The sequence below is a fragment of the Dipodomys spectabilis genome, unplaced genomic scaffold (assembly GCF_019054845.1).
Source record: "Dipodomys spectabilis isolate Male_0828 unplaced genomic scaffold, ASM1905484v1 ptg000541l, whole genome shotgun sequence".
In the NCBI taxonomy this organism is placed as follows: domain Eukaryota; kingdom Metazoa; phylum Chordata; class Mammalia; order Rodentia; family Heteromyidae; genus Dipodomys; species Dipodomys spectabilis.
In genome coordinates, this window is record NW_024871218.1 from 591659 (window position 1) to 611476 (window position 19818).

Below are 19818 nucleotides of genomic sequence, written 5' to 3' on the forward strand. Positions count from 1 at the left end.
CTCGTGCTGGCCAGGCACAGGGCGCAGGCTCCGCTGAGTGGAAGCGGCTCGGCTCGAGGTGCGTGTTTCTGTTTTCCGAACAACTGGAGGTCAAACATCTGGGAGTGAGCGGCATTTGCTGCCCTCTTGCATGAGCCCTGGCCTGGCCTGGCCTGCGGTGCACGCCGGGCTCGGGGAGGTCGGAGGCCGAGCCCCCTCGCAGCGGCCCGGCCCGGCCCGGCCCTCCGTGGCAGATGCGCAGGCGCTTTGGAGCTCTGGAGGCAGCCCGTGTCAGCGGGTGGAGGGCGCTCGCACCGCTGGCCACCCCCTCACTCTTCACCTTCAGAGCCTCAGCCGACCCCTGCTAAATGTGCAGCGTAAGTTCCCTCCCCAGAGCAAGCATCTTCCTGACAAGGCCTGTGGGGCAGCGTGGAAGCGGGACCAGGCCCACGGGGGGGACTCGCTCAGAGGAGCTCCGGGCCGAGGCCCTGCGGCTGGACTCGGGGCGGCGCCCGCACAGCGGGGCTGCAGGGCACCAGCAGCACGGGCCACGGCCCGGCTCTGAGCATTACATCATACTGTGGGCACATGGGTGCCCACGGGGTCCAGTGGGAAGAGCGGCTCTCGGTGGTATGGGGCGCTGTGGCTCTGAAAGCCCCTGTTTACCAAGATAGGCGCTACAGGCCGCTCCACACATGGCCCAGGGAATTCCACCGCCATCTGGGCTCAGAAAGGTGAAGTCACAGCCAGAGGACAGCGGGGAGGAGGGGGGGGGCAGTGGGAAGAGGGGGAGGGCGGGCAGGAAGGGGGGAGCTCGCAGGAAAGGCGTTTCCAGGCCTCAGCCTCTGGCCCTGGCCACGGTCTCCAGCCGCTGCCAGCCTGCAATATTATCTCCAGAGCCATCCTTAAGTCTGCAGGTTAACCAAAATCCATGGACCCAAAACAGTTCAGAGCACTAGAAACACAAAGGGTTTGCCCTCTGACCCACAGCAGAATAAAAGTATAACCCAACAGCAAAAAACAACGCAAAAAAACCTCACGTGTCTGTACACTAACCTTTGTATAAATAACGGATAGGTCAAAGAAGCAGTTGTAATAAAATTGCTGCAATAGATTTAATCAAATGATTTAAAGTTGGGTCACCCCACGGGGGTAAGGCTAAAGCAGTGCTTTCAGGAACATTTGTGATTCTAAATGAGTACGTTAGAAAGTCAGGAAAGTTGGTAATTAACGACGCAGGGAACAGCTGACCCAGCGTCGGTGGCCCACGTGGTACCCAGCTAGCTACTCGGGGCTGCGACCCAGGTGATACGTTTGAAGCCTAGGCAGAAAAGTCTGCAGGATACATCTCAACTCGATCACCAAAATGCCAGACATGTGGCTCACGTGAGAGAGAGAGCACTACTTATGAGCAAGAAATTGACAAGCAAACCTGCTGGGTGCTGGTGGCACACGCTTGTCATCCTGGCTACTCAAGAGGCTGAGATCTGAGGATTGTGGTTAGAAGATAGCCCAAGCAGAAAAGTCCCCGTGAGACTCATCTCCAAGTAACCATTCAAAACAACCAGAAGCAGAGCTGTGACAAAGTGGCAGAGTGCTGGCCTTGAGCAGAAGAGCTCAGGGACCGCACTCTGGCTGAGTTAAGGCCCCATGACCGACAGAAGGAGGAGGAGGAGGAGGAGGAGGAGGAGGAGGAGGAGGAGGAGGAAGAGGAGGAGGAAGAGGAGGAGGAGGAGGAGGAGGAGGAGGAAGAGGAGGAAGAGGAGGAGGGGGAGGGAGGAGGAGGGGGAGGGGGAGGGGAGGGGGAAATTGACAAACAAGAGCATGAGATTCTGAATTCAAGGCCAGTACCAGGTACCAGTGTGCACTGTGCATACCTGCACGCACACACACACACACACACACACACACACACACACACACCCTAAATATACCCAAAGAAAGAAGAAAAAAATAGTAAGAGGAGAAATCAATGCAAAAGAAAAACATGAAGAAGAGAAAGAAGTAACAAAGCCAAAAATTATTTACTTGGAAAAATTAAGAAAATCAACAAACGTAACGGATCAGGCAAAGGCAGCAGCCAGGCGCGGTGCTGCCTGCTCTAAGTCTAGCTCCGAGGGAGTGTAAGCAGGAGGACTGCGGTCCAAAGCTTAGTGCCAGGCAAAAACACAACGCTCGATCTGGAAACAATGAGGCAGCGGGTACAGGCAGTTATGCCCGGAATCCTAGCTACTTGGGAGGCTGAAAATAGGAGGCTTGCAGGTGGAGGCCAGTCTGGACAGAAAAGCTCATAATCCCCCTTCTCCACCTATAAAGAGGCACAGTGCCTGACCTCCCAGCCTCATGGGAAGCTAAGAACAGGAGGACCAAAGTTCCAGGCCAGCCCCCGGCCGCCCCCGTGGAGGAAGCCTGGTAAGCCAGCACACGTGTGGGGTGTGGTCTATGGAGAGACGGGATCAATGCAGACGGGCGCCGTGGCTCACACCTGTAATCCTAGCTGCTAAGAGGCTGAGACCTGGGATCACCGCAGGAAACTTCCAATTAACCATTGAAAACTGGAAAAAAGCTGTCATTCAAGTGGTAGAGCACAAGCCGTGAGCAACGCCCGGACACCAAGTTCCAGCAGTGACCAGCACAAAAAGACGAAAGACTGCCCTACAGAAAAGCGCTGGTCCACGGTGGAGTCCAGCCCTTGTGTAGCAAGTGTGGGGCCAGGGTTCGAGCTCTCGCACCAGCCTCTTCAAGCAAAAGATGAAAACGAAGATAATCATGAGAAATGAAACACGACATCAATACAAACTCTAAAAAGCAAATGGACAGAAACAGGATATTGCAGTTAATTTTATGCCACTAATGATACCAAACAGGCTCTTAGAAAAAGCAGTAAGATGAGCACAAGGAAAAATACAATACTAACTAACACAACTCTGCCTCTTCATATTGTTACAGTGGCATCTGAATTTAACCCTGGATAACCAAATACGCTTTTCTCTATGCAAGCAGAAAGGTCTACGGAATGTGAAATGCCCTTAGTAGTAAGATACTGAGAAATAAGTTCAATAAATATTTAAAACGTCAAATCATTACTGAGAGAAACTGAAGTCTAAATTAGTGGGAAGATATACCATGTTCATGGATTAAACACTCAGTATTGGTGTCAACTGCCCCAAAGTGTTTTACAGATGGTACTCAATGTAATTAAAATCCTAAGACACTTTTCTTAAAAAAGAAACTAAGATGATTATTAAGAAACTAAGTTGAAATTAAGTTGAAGAACCAAACCATACTTGAAATGAATAAAGCTGAGAGACATATTAACCCATTTTAAAACTTAGACAAATGTGACGTAGTTAAGGTAGCATGAGATTAGAACAAAAGCACCCAGCAGATAACCAGCCCGGAGCAGCCTAGAGTGAGACCCACAGCAATTCAGTGGAGAAAGACAATTCTTTTCAATAAGCCGAAGCAATTACGTAAACATAGGAGAAAACCTTTTAATCCTTTCTTCATGCCATACAAAAATTAATTGGGAAAGGAAAACAGTCTAAACATGAAAGCTAATGCCATAAAGCCTTCGGAAGGAATCGCGGGGCTCCTGTCACCGCTGCAGCAGACAAAGACGGAGATTTCCATAGAACACAAAAGCACCAGCCCTTGTAGGAAAAAGGTAAGTGAAGTTTGTCAAAATTAAAAGCCTTCAAAAATAAGTAAGAAGACAAGGAAAGGCAGGCTACATATTGGGAAAATAGCCTCAATGAATGTCATGTAACCAAAACCTGCGCCCCAACATCTAAGGAGTGCTTCAAAGCAAATACGACAAAACAACACCCTATAAAAGCATGCGAGAGCCCCGTGCCACTTCACAACAGAGCACCTCGGACAGCAACAGGTACCTCAAAAGCTGCCCGGAGGACCCCACCCCACCTGCAGCCCAGGCTGGGGAGCACGCAGGAGGCCCATCCTAGACAGAGGGGCAGCGGGGAGGGGGGGCAGGAGGGGGGGGAGGAGGGGGGGAGGGGGAGGAGGGGGGAGGAGGGGGGAGGAGGGGGAAGATGGGGGGCAGGAGGAGGGGGAGGAGGGGGGCAGGAGGAGGGGGAGGAGGGGGGAGGGGAGGACAGGGGGAGGAGGGGGAGGACGGGGGAGGAGGGGGGAGCGGGAGGGAAGGAGGGGGAGGAGGGGGCAGGAGGAGGGGGAGGAGGGGGAGCAGGAGGAGGGGGAGGAGGGGGGAGGGGAGGACGGGGGAGGAGGGGGAGGAGGGGGGGAGGGGAGGACGGGGGAGGAGGGGGGAAGATGGGGGAGGAGGGGGGCAGGAGGAGGGGGAGCAGGAGGAGGGGGAGGAGGGGGGAGGGGGAGGACGGGGGAGGAGGGGGGAGGAGGGGGAAGATGGGGGGAGGAGGGGGAAGATGGGGGGAGGAGGGGGAGGAGGGGGGCAGGAGGAGGGGGAGGAGGGGAGGACGGGGGAGGAGGGGGGATCAGGAGGGAAGGTGGGGGGAGGAGGGGGGCAGGAGGGGGAGGAGGGGAGAGGAGGAGGAGGAGCAGGAAGGGAGGAGGAGGGGGAGGAGGGGGAGGAGGGGAGAGGGGAGGACGGGGGAGGAGGGGGGAAGATGGGGAAGATGGGGGGAGGAGGGGGGCAGGAGGAGGGGGAGGAGGGGGAGCAGGAGGAGGGGGAGGAGGGGGGAGGAGGGGGAAGATGGGGAGGGGGAAGATGGGGGGAGGAGGGGGAGGAGGGGGGCAGGAGGGGGAGGAGGGGGGCAGGAGGAGGGGGAGGAGGGGAGGACGGGGGAGGAGGGGGGGATCGGGAGGGAAGATGGGGGGAGGAGGGGGAGGAGGGGGGCAGGAGGAGGGGGAGGAGGGGGAGCAGGAGGAGGGGAGGAGGGGGGAGGGGAGGACGGGGGATCAGGAGGGAAGGTGGGGGGAGGAGGGGGGCAGGAGGGGGAGGAGGGGAGAGGAGGAGGAGGAGCAGGAAAGGAGGAGGAGGGGGAGGAGGGGGAGCAGGAAGGGGGAGCAGGAGGGGAGAGCAGGAAGGGAGGAGGAGGGGGAGGAGGGGGAGGAAGGCTGCGGGCGGAGGTGCACACAGCAGTGGCTGCCGTGGTGTATGCAAACGTGTCCGTTTTGCTGGCAGAAGACCCCGGGTATAAAGCCACGTGCCCCTTACAGCAGCACTAGTGCAAAGCGGACGGTCCTGCTGGGCCTCCCTGGACGGGCCTCCCTTTCTAGGAAGGAGTTAGAAGTAGTCACAGGGCAGAAATCTCGCTCTGCACCTTTGCGAGGTCTGTAACGTTCCCTGCCGTCACCGCATGTTGCTATTTGCTTTCTTGGTCAGCCGTGGGCCTGAACTCGGGGCTGGGCGCTCTGCCGCGTGGGCCGCAGCGCCACTTCCGGTTTTCTGGTGGTTCATTGGAGACAGAGTCTCACGGACTTTCCTGCCCGGGCTGGCTTTGAACCATGATCCTCAGGGCTCAGCCTCCTGAGTGGCTGGGGTGACAGGCGTGGGCCAAGGCGCCCGGCTCCTTGTTTTAACCACTGAAGCGGCTAAGAGCTGTGGGCAGCTCGACGGTGGGCAGAACCCGCCACCCAGCCCGGCGCCCGCCCTGGCCTCCCCGCCCTGGCCTCCCCGGCGCCCGCCCGCCCTGGCCTCCCCGCCCTGGCCTCCCCGCCCTGGCCTCCCCGGCGCCCGCCCGCCCTGGCCTCCCCGCCCTGGCCTCCCCGCCCTGGCCTCCCCGCTCTGGCCTCCCCGCCCTGGCCTCCCCGGCGCCCCGCCCGCCCTGGCCTCCCCGGCGCCCGCCCGCCCTGGCCTCCCCGCCCTGGCCTCCCCCGGCGCCCGCCCGCCCTGGCCTCCCCGGCGCCCGCCCGCCCTGGCCTCCCCGCCCTGGCCTCCCCGCCCTGGCCTCCCCGCCCTGGCCTCCCCGGCGCCCCGCCCGCCCGCCCGCCTGCCCTGGCCTCCCCGCCCTGGCCTCCCCGCCCTGGTCTCCCCGCCCTGGCCTCCCTGCCCTGGCCTCCCCGGCGCCTGCCCGCCCTGGCCTCCCCGCCCTGGCCTCCCCGCCCTGGCCTCCCCGGCGCCCTCCTCCACTCGGCCCTGCTGCACCCGCCCTCGGCGCTCTTTCCGGGCGTGTGCGGGCGCCCGCGGAGAGCTCCAAGCCCGAAGTCCAGTGGTCACCAGCAAAGCTGGGTTACACAGCCTCCGGGGGGCCGGTGCGGCCAGGCCACAGAGGGTGAGCCGGGAGGCCCAGGGCTGCACGGCACGCCCTGTCGGCGCCTGTGCAGTCTGCTCCGCAGGCACCGCGGCACACCCACAGGGCCTCCCGCTCCTCTCCAGTGCGTGGCATCCGGCGGTCAGCAGCGAGGAAGGCAGCGCTCCGCGGGGTGCAGAGGCTCCTCCGGGGGCCGGGGCCGGATGTGGCAGCGGTGGCTGGCCGGGAGGCAGCGGGTGGGCCATGCCCTGACATTGGCTGGGTGGGTGGCAGAGGGTGGGCCATGCCCCGACATTGGCTGGGTGGGTGGCAGCGGATGGGCCATGCCCCGGCAGCCGGGCGGGCTGGCAGCAGATGGGCCATGCCCCGGCACTGGCTGGGCGGGCTGGCAGCGGATGGGCCGTGCCCCAGCACTGCCCGGGTGGCAGCGGACGGGCCCGTGCCCCGGCGCTGGCCAGCTGGCAGCAGACGGGCCCGTGCCCCGGCGCTGGCCGGCTGGCAGCGGATGGGCCGTGCCCCAGTGCTGGCCGGCTGGCAGTGGCCCAGGCCAGCCCAGGACGGCGCCCTGCGTCAGGACCCAGGGGCCCGCACTCCGCAGCCTCTACGCCAGGCTGCTAAGGCCGGGGCAGGAATGTCTTCGTGTAGATCAGCCCCTCCCTTACTGAGGAGGATGCGATGGTTCTGATGGCCAGCTGGGCACAGGCCAGCGGACATGGAGCTCTCCTCCCCACCAGGCCCTGGCTGAGCCAGCGCCGTGGCCCCCGCTGGGCTGACGGGGGGGCCTGACACTGACAGCCCTGCCTCTGCGCCCCCAGAACCCGCAAGGACCCACAAGGATGGGGACCAGGGTGGGCTCACGCCAACAGACGCTCCTCTGAGCAGACCCTGGACACAGCGGGGGTCAGAGGTCTCCCCAGGCAGAACCATCCTAACTGGGACCCCAAAGGCCACGGGGGCCCAGGACCCCCGTCCTCCACCCGCAGCTGACCTCTGGCCGGCCCAGCCCCCAGGCAGGTCTGTGACACGGACAGGTGTCCCAGCACAGTGAGGGTCCCCTGACCACCGGCCCAGCCCCAAAGCACCATCAACCTTGCCAGGAGATTCTCTGCCCACACTCTGGGCCACTGCTATCAGGGAGAAATAAGCCCGGTGAAGGAGCCCTCCCAGAGCCCATTCCCAGCCCTGCACACTGGAGGCTCCTGCTCAAATCTCCCACGCTTGTGCTCTGTATGTGTGCATGCTCTCTACCTGTGCTCTGTGCACGTGTGCATGTTCTCTGTGTGTGCTCTGTGCATTGTGTAATGCTCTGTGTGCATGCTCTGCTCTTGTGTGCATGCTCTGCGCATACGTGTGCTCTGTTCATGTGTGTGCATGTTCTGTGTGTGCTCTGTGCATGTCTGCATGCTGTGTGTATGTATGCGTGCGTGCTGTGCATGCGTGTGCTCTGTTCATGTGTGCGCATGTTCTGTGTGCTCTGTGCATGTCTGTGCGTGCTGTGTGTATATGAGTGTGTGCATGTTCTGCATGTGCATGCTCTGTGCACACGTGTGCTCTGTTCATGTGTGAGCATGTTCTGTGTGTGCTCTGTGCATGCTGTGTGTGTGTATGAGTGTGTGTGCGTGCCCTGGCAAGCAGCTCCACAGCGTGTCAACATGTGCGTCTGCTTTCAATTGCACTGGAACAATTCTACCTGATAAACAAAAACAGATCCAAAATAACCTTTGGCAGGCAACATATTTTTAAAAGAAAGAGGTCTGCCTGCGTGGCAGGGGTAAAGCTTAAGCAAACAAACCTGGTCAAGCCAAACGTCAACGGTGCGCATCAACAGCCCTCAGAGGCTTCCACGGCCGGCCGGAGGGGCGGGGCGGCGCCCGCCCCCGCTGCCCGCCACCGCGCGCTGGCACTTCCAGGTCACAGGGTCAGAGCAGGGGCCAGCAACCAGCGCGAGGCAAGCAAGAGCGGAGGCTTGCTTCTCAGGGTCCTCTGGCTCCGGCCTGGGCCCTGCTGGGCGGGTGATCTGTGTTCCCAGGCCCGCTGGGCGGCTGGGTGGCTGTGGACAGAAGTCCACCCAGGGCTCAGGGCCAACACAGAGCGGGCGTGTGACTGCTTGCTCCAAATCCCACGCCCACGCGTGCGGAGCGGCGGGCCGGCGGCTAGCTCCAGGCCTGTAACCCGCGAGAGGCACAGGCCCCGGCAGGCCCCACAAGACAGGACGGCTGCCTCCGAGCCACGGCCCTGCCTGGGCTCCGCTTTCCCAAGCCAGGCTCTGGAACGGGACGCCACGGGACGCGCCCAGCCCCGCACACCGTCCCTCCAGGTGCAGGCCCTGAAGCCCGTGTCAGCCAGTTCCGGGGTGCTCCTCCTGCCTCCCATGGCCAGGCCAGGCTGCTGGGCAGAGCCCACCGTGGCTTCAGAAGTTGGGCTGTGGAGGCCCCAACTGCACAGCCCGGGAGCACTCCTGCCCTGCAGGTCAGGCGGTGGACCGGGCTCTGGGCTGGCCGCTGTGCTGAGGGAGGTGGACCAGCCAGGCACCCGACGTGGGAGGCTGGAGATACGGATCCCCTCTTCCAGAGGGCTGTCCTTGTATTCTTAGAAAATGTCAGGCCTGCGGAGGGGACAGGAGCATTTGTGAATGCTGATGTGCAGGGGGCCACGGACAGCCGGGAAGCACCGAACAACAGCGCTTTTGTGCCTCTCGGAGGAGGGAGCGGGAGAAAGGCCGAAAGCCGGAGAGAAATGAGTAAAAACAGCTGGAGGGGATTCTGAGGCGCGGGCCGAGCACATGGCTCCCCAGAGGGAGCACTGAGGAGCGGAGCGCACCGTGCTCAGGACGGAGTGGAGGGCCGCGAGGGCCGGCCGCACAGTGGAGGAGCGGCGGCCCGCACGCCCGGCCCGGCAGCCACGGCCCCGGGCCCCGTACAAAAGCTGGCTGAGACGCAGGGAGGCCACGAAGAAACAGTGGAACAAAAGTTGTTCTGTCTGCATCTTTGTATTCTTTCTTTCATAAAAGCCACACAAGAATCAGATGAATACCAGCTCATTGTACAAGAGCCGAACACCAATTAGAGAGGGAACATGAAAGCCTTTGGGCTCCCTCAACTCCACCGTCCCTCACTCCCCCGAGACGCACCGCTGGCGGCAGCGCCGCCTCCCGCCTGCTCTGTGCATCTGCAGACGCGTGCGCACAGCACGGCTCTCCCACTGCGTGCCCTGCTCCAGACGGGCTTCTGTGTTTAGTATTGTGTCTACCCTATTTACTCACAAAATGCTACGAAGGGCCTCACAGTAAGGCTGGCAGGAGCCTGTGCTCCAGAGCTCGCTGGCTCCACAGCCATCTTTCCGCGCTGGCCTGTGCTGCAGCTCTGGGCCGTGTGGTGCCCGGGGCGTACCCCCACCTGCACCCCTGTCACCGTGAGGTCAGACAAAACCCCACGCGTACACTCTGACCAGGCCGGGAAAGGCCATGTATGAATCCTGGAGAAGACCGGGCTGGTCCTGTGCCCCGGCAGGCCCAGGGAAACCCTGGTGGATCAGGACCCTGGGCGCGCCGGGTGTGCGGGCTTCCCTCGGATCCCACAGCTGCCCGTGCATGGGGCACCGTCCACACCGCCGGAAGGGCTGGCACGGACAGGCATCGGGCCTCCGTTCGCCAGCACCCCTGGGCCGCTGGCAGGCAGGTGCGGGGGCACGGCCTGCAGGGTGCCCGAGGGACACGCCGCTCAAGCGTCAGCACCCAAGGGGTTAAAGCGCTGCACTGCCCAGGCTGCCCGCCCGCCGCGGGGGCCGCCGCCCGCGCCGCCCGCCCCTGCCGTATGGTTTGCATTAGCAGCGCTCTGTTTGGCAGGGACCCCTCTGGCGGCCTGCCTTCCCTGCCTGCCCCTCCGCTCTCCACCGGGCTCAAAAGAAATACCAGGATCCACACAGAACCCCGTGCACTCCCTCCGTCTCTTCCCCGTCCTGAATCAAACAAGCTCTTAAACTCCTGACCTTCCGCCCGCCACCCGGTTTGCTTCTTGGCGGCGGCAGCAAGGAGGCTGGGAGTCAGGCACTAACCTCTCCCTCACCCAGCCCCGCACCGCAGGCCGGGCCGCGTCCCCCGTCCCGACGCCCTCCAGCCAGGCAGGGGCCGCCCCGCACACCCACAGCCCCCAGCAGCGCGGGTCCACACTCATCCCAAGCATCAGACTGAGATCCATGATGCACCCAGCCCGGGACCTCTTCTCGCTGCCAGACCCAACCTGCCACCCAGGACAGAGTCCCGTGCTGCCTGGGCATGCCGCCTGGCTCTCCACACGGCCCCCAACCTCCTGTCAGCTTGTCCAGACTCCAAAGCCGTGGTCCTCTCCAGGCCCGAGCCTGCCCTGCCCCTGCCCTGCCCAGCCCTGCCCTGGCTAGCCTTGCCCTGCCCTGCCCCTGTCCTGCCCAGTCCTGCCCTGCCCCTGCCCAGTCCTGCCCTGCCCCTGCCCTGCCCAGTCCTGCCCTGCCCTGCCAGCCCTGCCCTGCCCTGCCCTGCCCTGGCTAGCCTTGCCCTGCCCTGCCCCTGCCCTGCCCAGTCCTGCCCTGCCCTGCCCTGCCCTGCCAGCCCTGCCCTGCCCTGCCCTGCCAGCCCTGCCCTGCCCTGGCTAGCCTTGCCCTGCCCTGCCCTGCCAGCCCTGCCCTGCCCTGGCTAGCCTTGCCCTGCCCTGCCCAGCCCTGCCAGCCCTGCCCTGCCCTGGCTAGCCTTGCCCTGCCCTGCCCTGGCTAGCCTTGCCCTGCCCTGCCCAGCCCTGCCCAGCCCCTGCCCTGCCCCTGCCCTGTCCAGCCCTGCCCTGCCCTGCCCCTGCCCTGCCCTGCCCTGCCCCTGCCCTGCCCTGCCCTGCCCAGCCCTGCCCCTGCCCTGCCCAGCCCCTGCCCTGCCCTGCCCAGCCCCTGCCCTGCCCAGCCCTGCCCTGCCCAGCCCTGCCCAGCCCTGCCCTGCCCTGCCCTGCCCCTGCCCTGCCCTGCCCAGCCCAGCCCTGCCCCTGCCCAGTCCTGCCCTGCCCCTGCCCTGCCCAGCCCTGCCCTGCCCCTGCCCTGCCCAGCCCTGCCCTGCCCAGCCCTGCCCTGCCCTGCCCTGCCCAGCCCTGCCCAGCCCTGCCCCTGCCCTGCCCAGCCCTGCCCTGCCCAGCCCTGCCCTGCCCTGCCCAGCCCTGCCCCTGCCCTGCCCTGCCCTGCCCAGCCCAGCCCTGCCCTGCCCAGCCCTGCCCCTGCCTTGCCCTGCCCAGCCCTGCCCTGCCCAGCCCTGCCCTGCCCCTGCCCTGCCCTGCCCTGCCCCTGCCCCTGCCCTGCCCAGCCCTGCCCTGCCCCTGCCCTGCCCCTGCCCTGCCCAGCCCTGCCCTGCCCAGCGCTGCCCCTGCCCTGCCCAGCCCTGCCCTGCCCTGCCCTGCCCTGCCCCTGCCCCTGCCCTGCCCAGCCCTGCCCTGCCCAGCGCTGCCCCTGCCCTGCCCAGCCCTGCCCTACCCTGCCCTGCCCTGCCCCTGCCCTGCCCAGCCCTGCCCTGTCCAGCCCTGCCCAGGCCTGCCCCTGCCCTGCCCAGCCCTGCCCCTGCCCTGCCCAGCCCAGCCCTGCCCAGCCCTGCCCCTGTCCCTGCCCTGCCGAATTCTGCCTGTGTCCCGCGGCTGCCCTCAGGAGGGGAGGCCTGTGTCCAGTGCCAGGGACAGCAGCAGGGCCGGCAGGCAGGTCATGACCATCATCCTGAAGAATACGCCATGGAGGAGCTGTGCTACCTGCCTGGGAAGGAGAGCAGGGGACTGTGCGCAGAGGCGGGGAGCACGGAGGAGGAGGAGGAGCACACTGCGCAGAGGCGGGGAGCACGGAGGAGGAGGAGGAGCACACTGCGCAGAGGCGGGGAGCACGGAGGAGGAGGAGGAGCACACTGCGCAGAGGCGGGGAGCACGGAGGAGGAGGAGGAGCACACTGCGCAGAGGCGGGGAGCACGGAGGAGGAGGAGGAGCACACTGCGCAGAGGCGGGGAGCACGGAGGAGGAGGAGCACACTGCGCAGAGCGGGGAGCACGGAGGAGCACACTGCGCAGAGGCGGGGAGCACGGAGGAGGAGGAGCACACTGCGCAGAGGCGGGGAGCACGGAGGAGGAGGAGGAGGAGCACACTGCACAGAGGCGGGGAGCACGGAGGAGGAGGAGCACACTGTGCAGAGGCGGGGAGCACGGAGGAGGAGGAGCACACTGTGCACAGAGCGGGGAGCACGGAGGAGGAGCACACTGCGCAGAGGCGGGGAGCACGGAGGAGGAGCACACTGCGCAGAGGCGGGGAGCACGGAGGAGGAGGAGCACACTGTGCAGAGCGGGGAGCACAGAGGAGGAGGGGGAGCACACTGCGCAGAGCGGGGAGCACGGAGGAGGAGCACACTGTGCAGAGCGGGGAGCACGGAGGAGGGGGAGCACACTGCGCAGAGCGGGGAGCACGGAGGAGGAGCAGCACCTTCTGACCTAACCTTGCCCAGCGTCAGCTAATTTGAATACACTAGAAAGCTCCAAAAGTAAACAAACAAAAACTAAACAACCCTAGAGTTTGAGTGGCTGGAATTTGTCTTTAAAGAGGAAGGTGTTATATTGGAGCATTTTAGGAAAACCTCAAGTGAAAACAGGCAAGTGTCTGCTTTAGCCCAGCCTCTCACCCGCGCGCCTGGCGGCGGCATATCACGAGTCTAAGTCTGTGAACGCTCACAGCCACGCTCACGGTCTCATTACTGCCTTACTTTGTAAACACCGGGTTATGTGGTGGAGGGGTTTGTACACGCTGAGGAAACAGCTTGCCTTCAGGAAGAGACCAAGAAGGCCGAGGTCGCCGCACCGCAGGCTGAGGGGCCCAGGCGGGGCTCCAGTGGGCCGGGCCCGGCCAGGCCCCGACCCCACACTGCTCAAAGCCTTCAGTCACCCAAGATTTCCACCTTCAAGCAGTGTTTCCTGTCCCACAGCGCCCTGGTCCCTAAAGACAGCAAGCAGCCCCTCCTTCCCAGGAACCAGGAACGCAATTCTGTCTTCACAGGGAGAGAGGTAGCACAGCGGCCTGCCCCACGAGGGCTCATCCCGGGCCCTGGCACAGCTGTGCGCACAGTAGGGCCTGCCCCACGAGGGCTCACCCCGGCCCTGGCACAGCTGTGCGCACAGTAGGGCCTGCCCCACGAGGGCTCACCCCGGGCCCTGGCACAGCTGTGCGCACAGTAGGGCCTGCCCCACGAGGGTTCATCCCGGCCCTGGCACAGCTGTGCGCACAGTAGGGCCTGCCCCACGAGGGTTCATCCCGGCCCTTGCACAGCTGTGCGCACAGTAGTGCCTGCCCCACGAGGGTTCATCCCGGCCCTGGTGTAGCTGTGCACACAGTAGGGCCTGCCCCACGAGGGCTCACCCCGGGCCCTGGCACAGCTGTGCGCACAGTAGGGCCTGCCCCACGAGGGTTCATCCCGGCCCTGGTGTAGCTGTGCGCACAGTAGGGCCTGCCCCACAAGGGCTCACCCCGGGCCCTGGCACAGCTGTGCGCACAGTAGGGTCTGACCCACGAGGGCTCATCCCGGGCCCTGGCGTAGCTGTGCGCACAGTAGGGCCTGCCCCACGAGAGCTCACCCCGGCCCTGGCACAGCTGTGCGCACAGTAGGGCCTGCCCCACGAGGGCTCACCCCGGGCCCTAGATGTGCGCACAGTAGGGCCTGCCCCACGAGGGCTCACCCCGGGCCCTAGCTGTGCGCACAGTAGGGCCTGCCCCACGAGGGCTCATCCCGGGCCCTAGCTGTGCGCACAGTAGGGCCTGCCTCGCGGCCTCGCGGCAGGCTCCTGGCAGGCAGAGGCGTGGTGCCCGTGTGGTCGAGGGCAGGGACTGTGAGGACCTGAACACTTGGCGGCTCTGCAGGGCACAGTCGAGTCGTTTGAGGGCCGTGGCAGGCAAGTCCTGCTCTGATGCCCTCCTGCCGAGGGGGGGAGGCGGAGGGGGACGTGCGTGGCCTTGCAGGGCCCCCGTGCGCCTGGCGGGGGTCGCGTGGCCGGCCCCATGGGGGAGGGGAGGGGACGGGACGCAGAGGACACGGGCCTGTGAGTGGAGGGGAGCACAGCAGGCCCGCCTCCCATGCGGCCCACCCCAGGCCGGGCCGGCGGGGCGGCCCCACGCGGCCGGGGCCCTGGGGGCTGGGGGGCCGGCATCCTCCCCGGGCGGGGGGGGGGGGGGGGTCCCGCACGCCCTGTCCAGGCAGCCGACTCCTCAGGCCGCTCCTTCCACCCAGCACCAGCCGCAGGGTCCCCAGCCCTCTGCGAGGACCCGGTCAGGCGGCACAGACTCATGCTGTCTGTGCTGCACCAACGCAGCACAGAGGAGCTAGACGTGCCTGTGGCCAGAGAAGGAAGACGGTGCGTCTGGGCCCTGAACTCCTGCCCCGAGCTCTGACAGTTTCTGATGTTGCCACCGACGGCCAGCCCCCGGGTGGCCGCCCTCCCGAGCCCCAGGCCAGGGCCACGGCCATGCTGGCCAGCCGAGGGTCAAGAGAGCCAGCAAGCCTCAGGATGTCGGCGTTCCAACCACCCTGGGTGGCCTGGCAGACAGCAGGCCGCAGGTGGGAGCAAAGGAGGCTGATATTTGGAGTGAGAGTCGTCGGAGCAGCGTACCAGTGAAACCCGACGGGTCACCACCGTGTCCGCGGCCCGCAATGCCGGACACCATCGGGGCTGGTGGAGGGGAGGATGAGCGTGGCTCAGGAGGCCGGGCCTCACTCTTGTGACGTGGCCCTGGTGGGGAGTGTGGTGGGACACACGGGTGCCCACGGCCCGCCCAGGCCAGGCCAGCACCAGGCCCGCCTCCTCCTGATCAGAGGATGGTCGTGAAGGGAGCAGGCAGCCTGGCCGGCCAACCTGACTGCAGCGCTGCGTCTCAGCCGCTCGCCTGCGCTCCTCCAACACAGCCACCACCCCCAACGCAACGCCGAGAAGCGGAGCTGTCCACCCGAGCACACCTGGCCGCGCTCTCATCCACAGCCCATCTGCCTTGCCCAACGCCGCCCGTGACAAAGGAGGCACACCGGCACAAAGCAACAGGCGCTTCACTCCTGGTTTGGGAGCCGGATGGGGTTGGTCCCCAAGCCCCACAGGGCCCATCCCGGCGACTCCTCCCGGAGGCCCCAGGGCCCAGGCCACAACCACCCTCCTCTGTGGACTTCGTGGGCCTCTGTGCTCACACGGACTTCATGGAGCTCCGTGCCCACGTGGACTTCATGGACCTCCGTGCCCACGTGGACTTCATGGACCTCCGTGCCCACGTGGACTTCATGGACCTCTGTGCCCACGTGGACTTCATGGACCTCCGTGCCCACATGGACTTCGTGGACCTCTGTGCCCACATGGACTTTGTGGACCTCCGTGCCCACGTAGACTTCATGGACCTCCGTGCCCACACGGACTTCATGGACCTCCGTGCCCACGTGGACTTCATGGACCTCCGTGCCCACATGGACTTCATGGACCTCCGTGCCCACATGGACTTCCTGGACCTCCGTGCCCACATGGACTTCATGGATCTCTGTGTCCACACGGACTTTGTGGACCTTCGTGCCCACATGGAGTTCATGGACCTCCGTGCCCACGTGGACTTCGTGGACCTCTGTGCCCACGCGGACTTCATGGACCTCCGTGCCCACGTGGACTTCGTGGACCTCTGTGCCCACATGGACTTCCTGGACCTCCGTGCCCACATGGACTTCATGGATCTCCGTGCCCATGTGGACTTTGTGGATCTCCGTGTCCATGTGGACTTCGTGGACCTCTGTGCCCACACAGACTTCCTGGACCTCCGTGCCCACATGGACTTCCTGGACCTCCGTGCCCACATGGACTTCCTGGACCTCCGTGACCACGTAGACTTCCTGGACCTCCGTGCCCACATGGACTTCCTGGACCTCCGTGCCCACGTAGACTTCCTGGACCTCCGTGCCCACATGGACTTCCTGGACCTCCGTGCCCACGTAGACTTCCTGGACCTCCGTGCCCACATGGACTTCCTGGACCTCCGTGCCCACGTGGACTTCATGGATCTCCATGCCCACGTGGACTTCGTGGACCTCCGTGCCCACATGGACTTTGTGGACCTCCGTGCCCACGTGGACTTCATGGATCTCCATGCCCATGCGGACTTTGTGGATCTCTGTGTCTGTGTGGACTTTGTGGATCTCTGCGCCGACGTGGACTTTGTGGATCTCTGCGCCCACGTGGACTTTGTGGATCTCTGCACCCACGTGGACTTTGTGGATCTCTGTGCTCATGTGGATTTCATGGATATCTGTGCCCACGTGGACTTTGTGGATCTCTGTGCTCATGTGGACGTCGTGGATCTCTGTGCCCACGTGGATTTCGTGGATCTCTGTGCCCACGTGGACTTTGTGGATCTCTGTGTTCGCGCGGACGTCGTGGATCTCCGTGGCCACGTGGACTTCGTGGATTTCCGTGCCCACGGGGCCGTTGGGCGCCTGTGGCCATGTGGGCCTCATGGATCTGTCACTCCTTTCTGTCTCTTGCCTGGGCACTTGTCTTTGGACTTAGTCACCTTCATCATGTTACAAAGGCCCACACAGGTCACATCTGAGGTTCTGGGTGGATGTATCATTCAACCCTACCGTAGTTTACCCTCTGGTGCTCAGAACTTCACATCTGTCCTACATACAAAACGTAACGTCGCCCTGTCTGCCTTCCCTCCGAGTCCCTCTGACCAAGCCACTACTGTAAGATGCAAGTCTCCTCCAAATACCACTATCTCCACGAGTCCCTGAGCAGGTGTGGGTGACGCTCTGGGTGTGGTCTGTCTCTGCCACCTGTGGGCCTGGACAAGAAGCAATCTCCCTTCAGACCATATGCAAGACAGCAGAGAGCAAAAACTCCATCCCAAAGGGAGAAAATGGAAGGGGCGTGGAAGGGATCGGAGGCTCCATGAAGGTTTGGCACCCCAAGGGGCGAATTCTATCAGCTTCCGGGACCTGAACGTGTGCCCCGGCACCCAGCTGCCAACCTCGTCCCTTCCCCGGGAGCCCTCCTTCCCACCACGCCTTCCTCCCAAGCTGCAGAAGTTGGGAGACTCTGAACAAAGCAACAGGAATGTTGCCGGCCCACAGCCTTCCGGCCCCAGCATCTCGGCCTGGGGCCGGCTCTCCAGACTTCAGCCTGCCGAATCCCACAAGGTCCAAGCCAGCTCCCACAACCCAGAACTCGTATCTGTACAGAATGCCACCTAGACCAGTTGGGCTCGAGTGCGGGCACCACGACCCCTGTGGACACACCCTGAGAGATCTGCACTCCCGTCGCTGAGAAACCCAACGCAGCCTCCCGCAGTGCCCTGGTGGGGTCGCCCGTGAGCCCCAGCTGCCTCCTCCACCGGGCACTCCACCTGTCGGCTCTGGGGTGCACCAACACTGGGCGGGCCACGGCCTCTGTCCAGGAAGCCTGTGCGGGCTCCTGGGGCCGTGCGTCTCCCTGCCTCTCAGCTTGCAAGCTGGGCGAGCGTGCACCACTGATCCATGCCCAGCCTGGCCTCAAACCCCCGATCCTCCTGCTTTGTTCCTTCAGCAGCTGGATTACAGACACGTCTACCACACCATAGACACAAAAGCCTTCTCAAGGGCACTGGCGACACCAAGTCAGCCAGGACGTGGCACCAGGCGGCGGCCTGCGGTGGGGATGGTGTGCTGTCCTGCGGTCCTCCGAGGGTGGCGGGGCCGGCGGCACAGCCTGGACCCCCAGAGCGAGCGACTCAGCACTGTCAATCTGTGATCAATATGAAAGGCCCCCCTTTTTTTTTGCCGGTCCTGGGGCTTGAACTCAGGGCCTGGGCACTGTCTCTGAACTGCTTTGTTTGCTCAAGACTAGGCTCTAACATTTGAGCCACTGTAATACTTGTTGCTTTTTGCTCATGTGGTGCTAAGGAATCGAACCCAGGGCCTCATGCATGCAAGGTAAGTGCTCTACCACCTAGCCACCTTCCCAGCCCTCAATCTGAAATTCTTCTGGTTAAGAAACATGTATGGTGGGCATGCCTGTGATTACAACATGGGGGAGGCACTGAGGCAGGAAGATGGAAAATTCTAGAACAGCCTAGAAAAAGAAATAAAAAGGTACCCCAAATAACCATGCATATACCTGGTGTCCCTCCAACAGCCAGGCATGCATCTGCCGTACCCCAAATAACCACACGCAAGTGCCACCCCGAGCCCCGAGGGCTCGCAGAAAGGCGTGGTGCCCAGTGTCCGCCCTGGCCTCCCGCCCAGCCCTCCAGCTCGGGCACGCGGGCCACGGGCGTTCCAACGAGAATTCGAGAATCCAGGAGAGCAGCACTTCTGGGCTAAGATGGGCAGGGAGGGCGGAGGGAGGGGGGGGGAGGGGCGGGGGAGGGGGGAGCGGGGGGAGGGGGGGAGCGGGTCCAGAGGTGCAAAGAAGCGCCAGAAGAGCTGACCTTGAGGGCAGGGATCTCCACGCTGTCCCCGAGGCTGACGGCGCCCGACAGCACCGTGCCAGTCATCACGGTGCCCTGGCCTTTGATGGAGAAGCAGTGGTCCACAGACATGAGGAACGGGCCCGAGGGGTCTCTCTCTGGGATGGAAATCTGGGACATCAGGACCTAGAGAAGAGAGGTGGCTGCCAGGTCACAGCAGACCTCCCACCCCTGCTGCTTCCCAGCTGAGCGGGGGGAGGGCCTCCGCCCCCACCCCTCCCGCTCCCCGCCCCTCCCCCTCCCCCCCCAACGGGGAGGCCTCCCCGCCCCTCCCTGTCCTCCCGGCCCCTCCCTGGCCTCCTCCTCCTCCTCCTCCCCCCAGCCCCTCCCCCTCCTCCTCCCCACCCCTCCCCTTCCTCCCCCTCCCCCTCTTCCTCCCCTCCCCACCCTCCTCCTCCCTGCCCCTCCCCCCCTCCTCCTCCCCCTCCTCCCCACTCCTACCCCCCTCCCCCCCTCCCCCTCCTCCCTGCCCCTCCCCCCCTCCTCTCCGCCCCTCCCCCCCTCCTCCTCCCCACTCCTACCCCTCTCCCCCCCTCCCCCTCCTCCCCCTCCTCCTCCTCCCCCTCCTCCTCCTCCCCACTCCTACCCCTCTCCCCCCCCTCCCCCTCCTCCTCCTCCCCCTCCTCCTCCTCCCCCTCCTCCTCCTCCCCCTCCTCCTCCTCCTCCTCCTCCTCTCTCCATCTCATCCTCAGGTATCTGTCGTGGAGCCCGGTGCATGTGCCCCCTGCCCAGGCCTCAAGCCCCACGCAGGACGCCGCAGCCCCACACCAGGCATCCACAGGCAGACCTGCACGCTCACCGCCGGCTCACCTCCCCGCAGCCCTGAGCCCTCCGGAAGGGCTCCCAGCTCCGTCCCACCAGGCACCCCGCGTCCCGCCATGCCGTGCATCCCAGCGTGCAGCACCGCAGCGGCTGGCACGGTGCCTGAGGGCCGGGGCCTGGCCGGCACCTGGGCAAGGGCTGCGGGCCGCGGCAGGGATCTTCACCCCCACCCCAGGCGCCAGCAAGGGGGGCAGGCCCACGTCCGCCCCCGCCGGCCGTGCCGGCCTGTGCCGGCCTGTGCCGGCCGGCCCGAGCGGGGCCTGCGGGCCCGTGCCAACCCGTGCCGGCCTGTGCCAGCCTGTGCCGGCTTGTGCCGGCCGGCCCGAGCGGGGCCC

At 64.4% G+C, this 19818-nt stretch overlaps 1 protein-coding gene across 1 annotated transcript in view; it reads right to left on the reverse strand.

Moving 5' to 3' along the window:
* Eefsec (eukaryotic elongation factor, selenocysteine-tRNA specific) overlaps positions 1-19818 on the reverse strand; it is a 158797-nt gene that overhangs the window by 61868 nt on the left and 77111 nt on the right. Inside the window, exon 4 of the mRNA XM_042670341.1 lies at positions 18623-18787. Coding sequence (XP_042526275.1) covers positions 18623-18787 — 165 coding nt within the window. The remainder of the gene's footprint in view (positions 1-18622; positions 18788-19818) is intronic.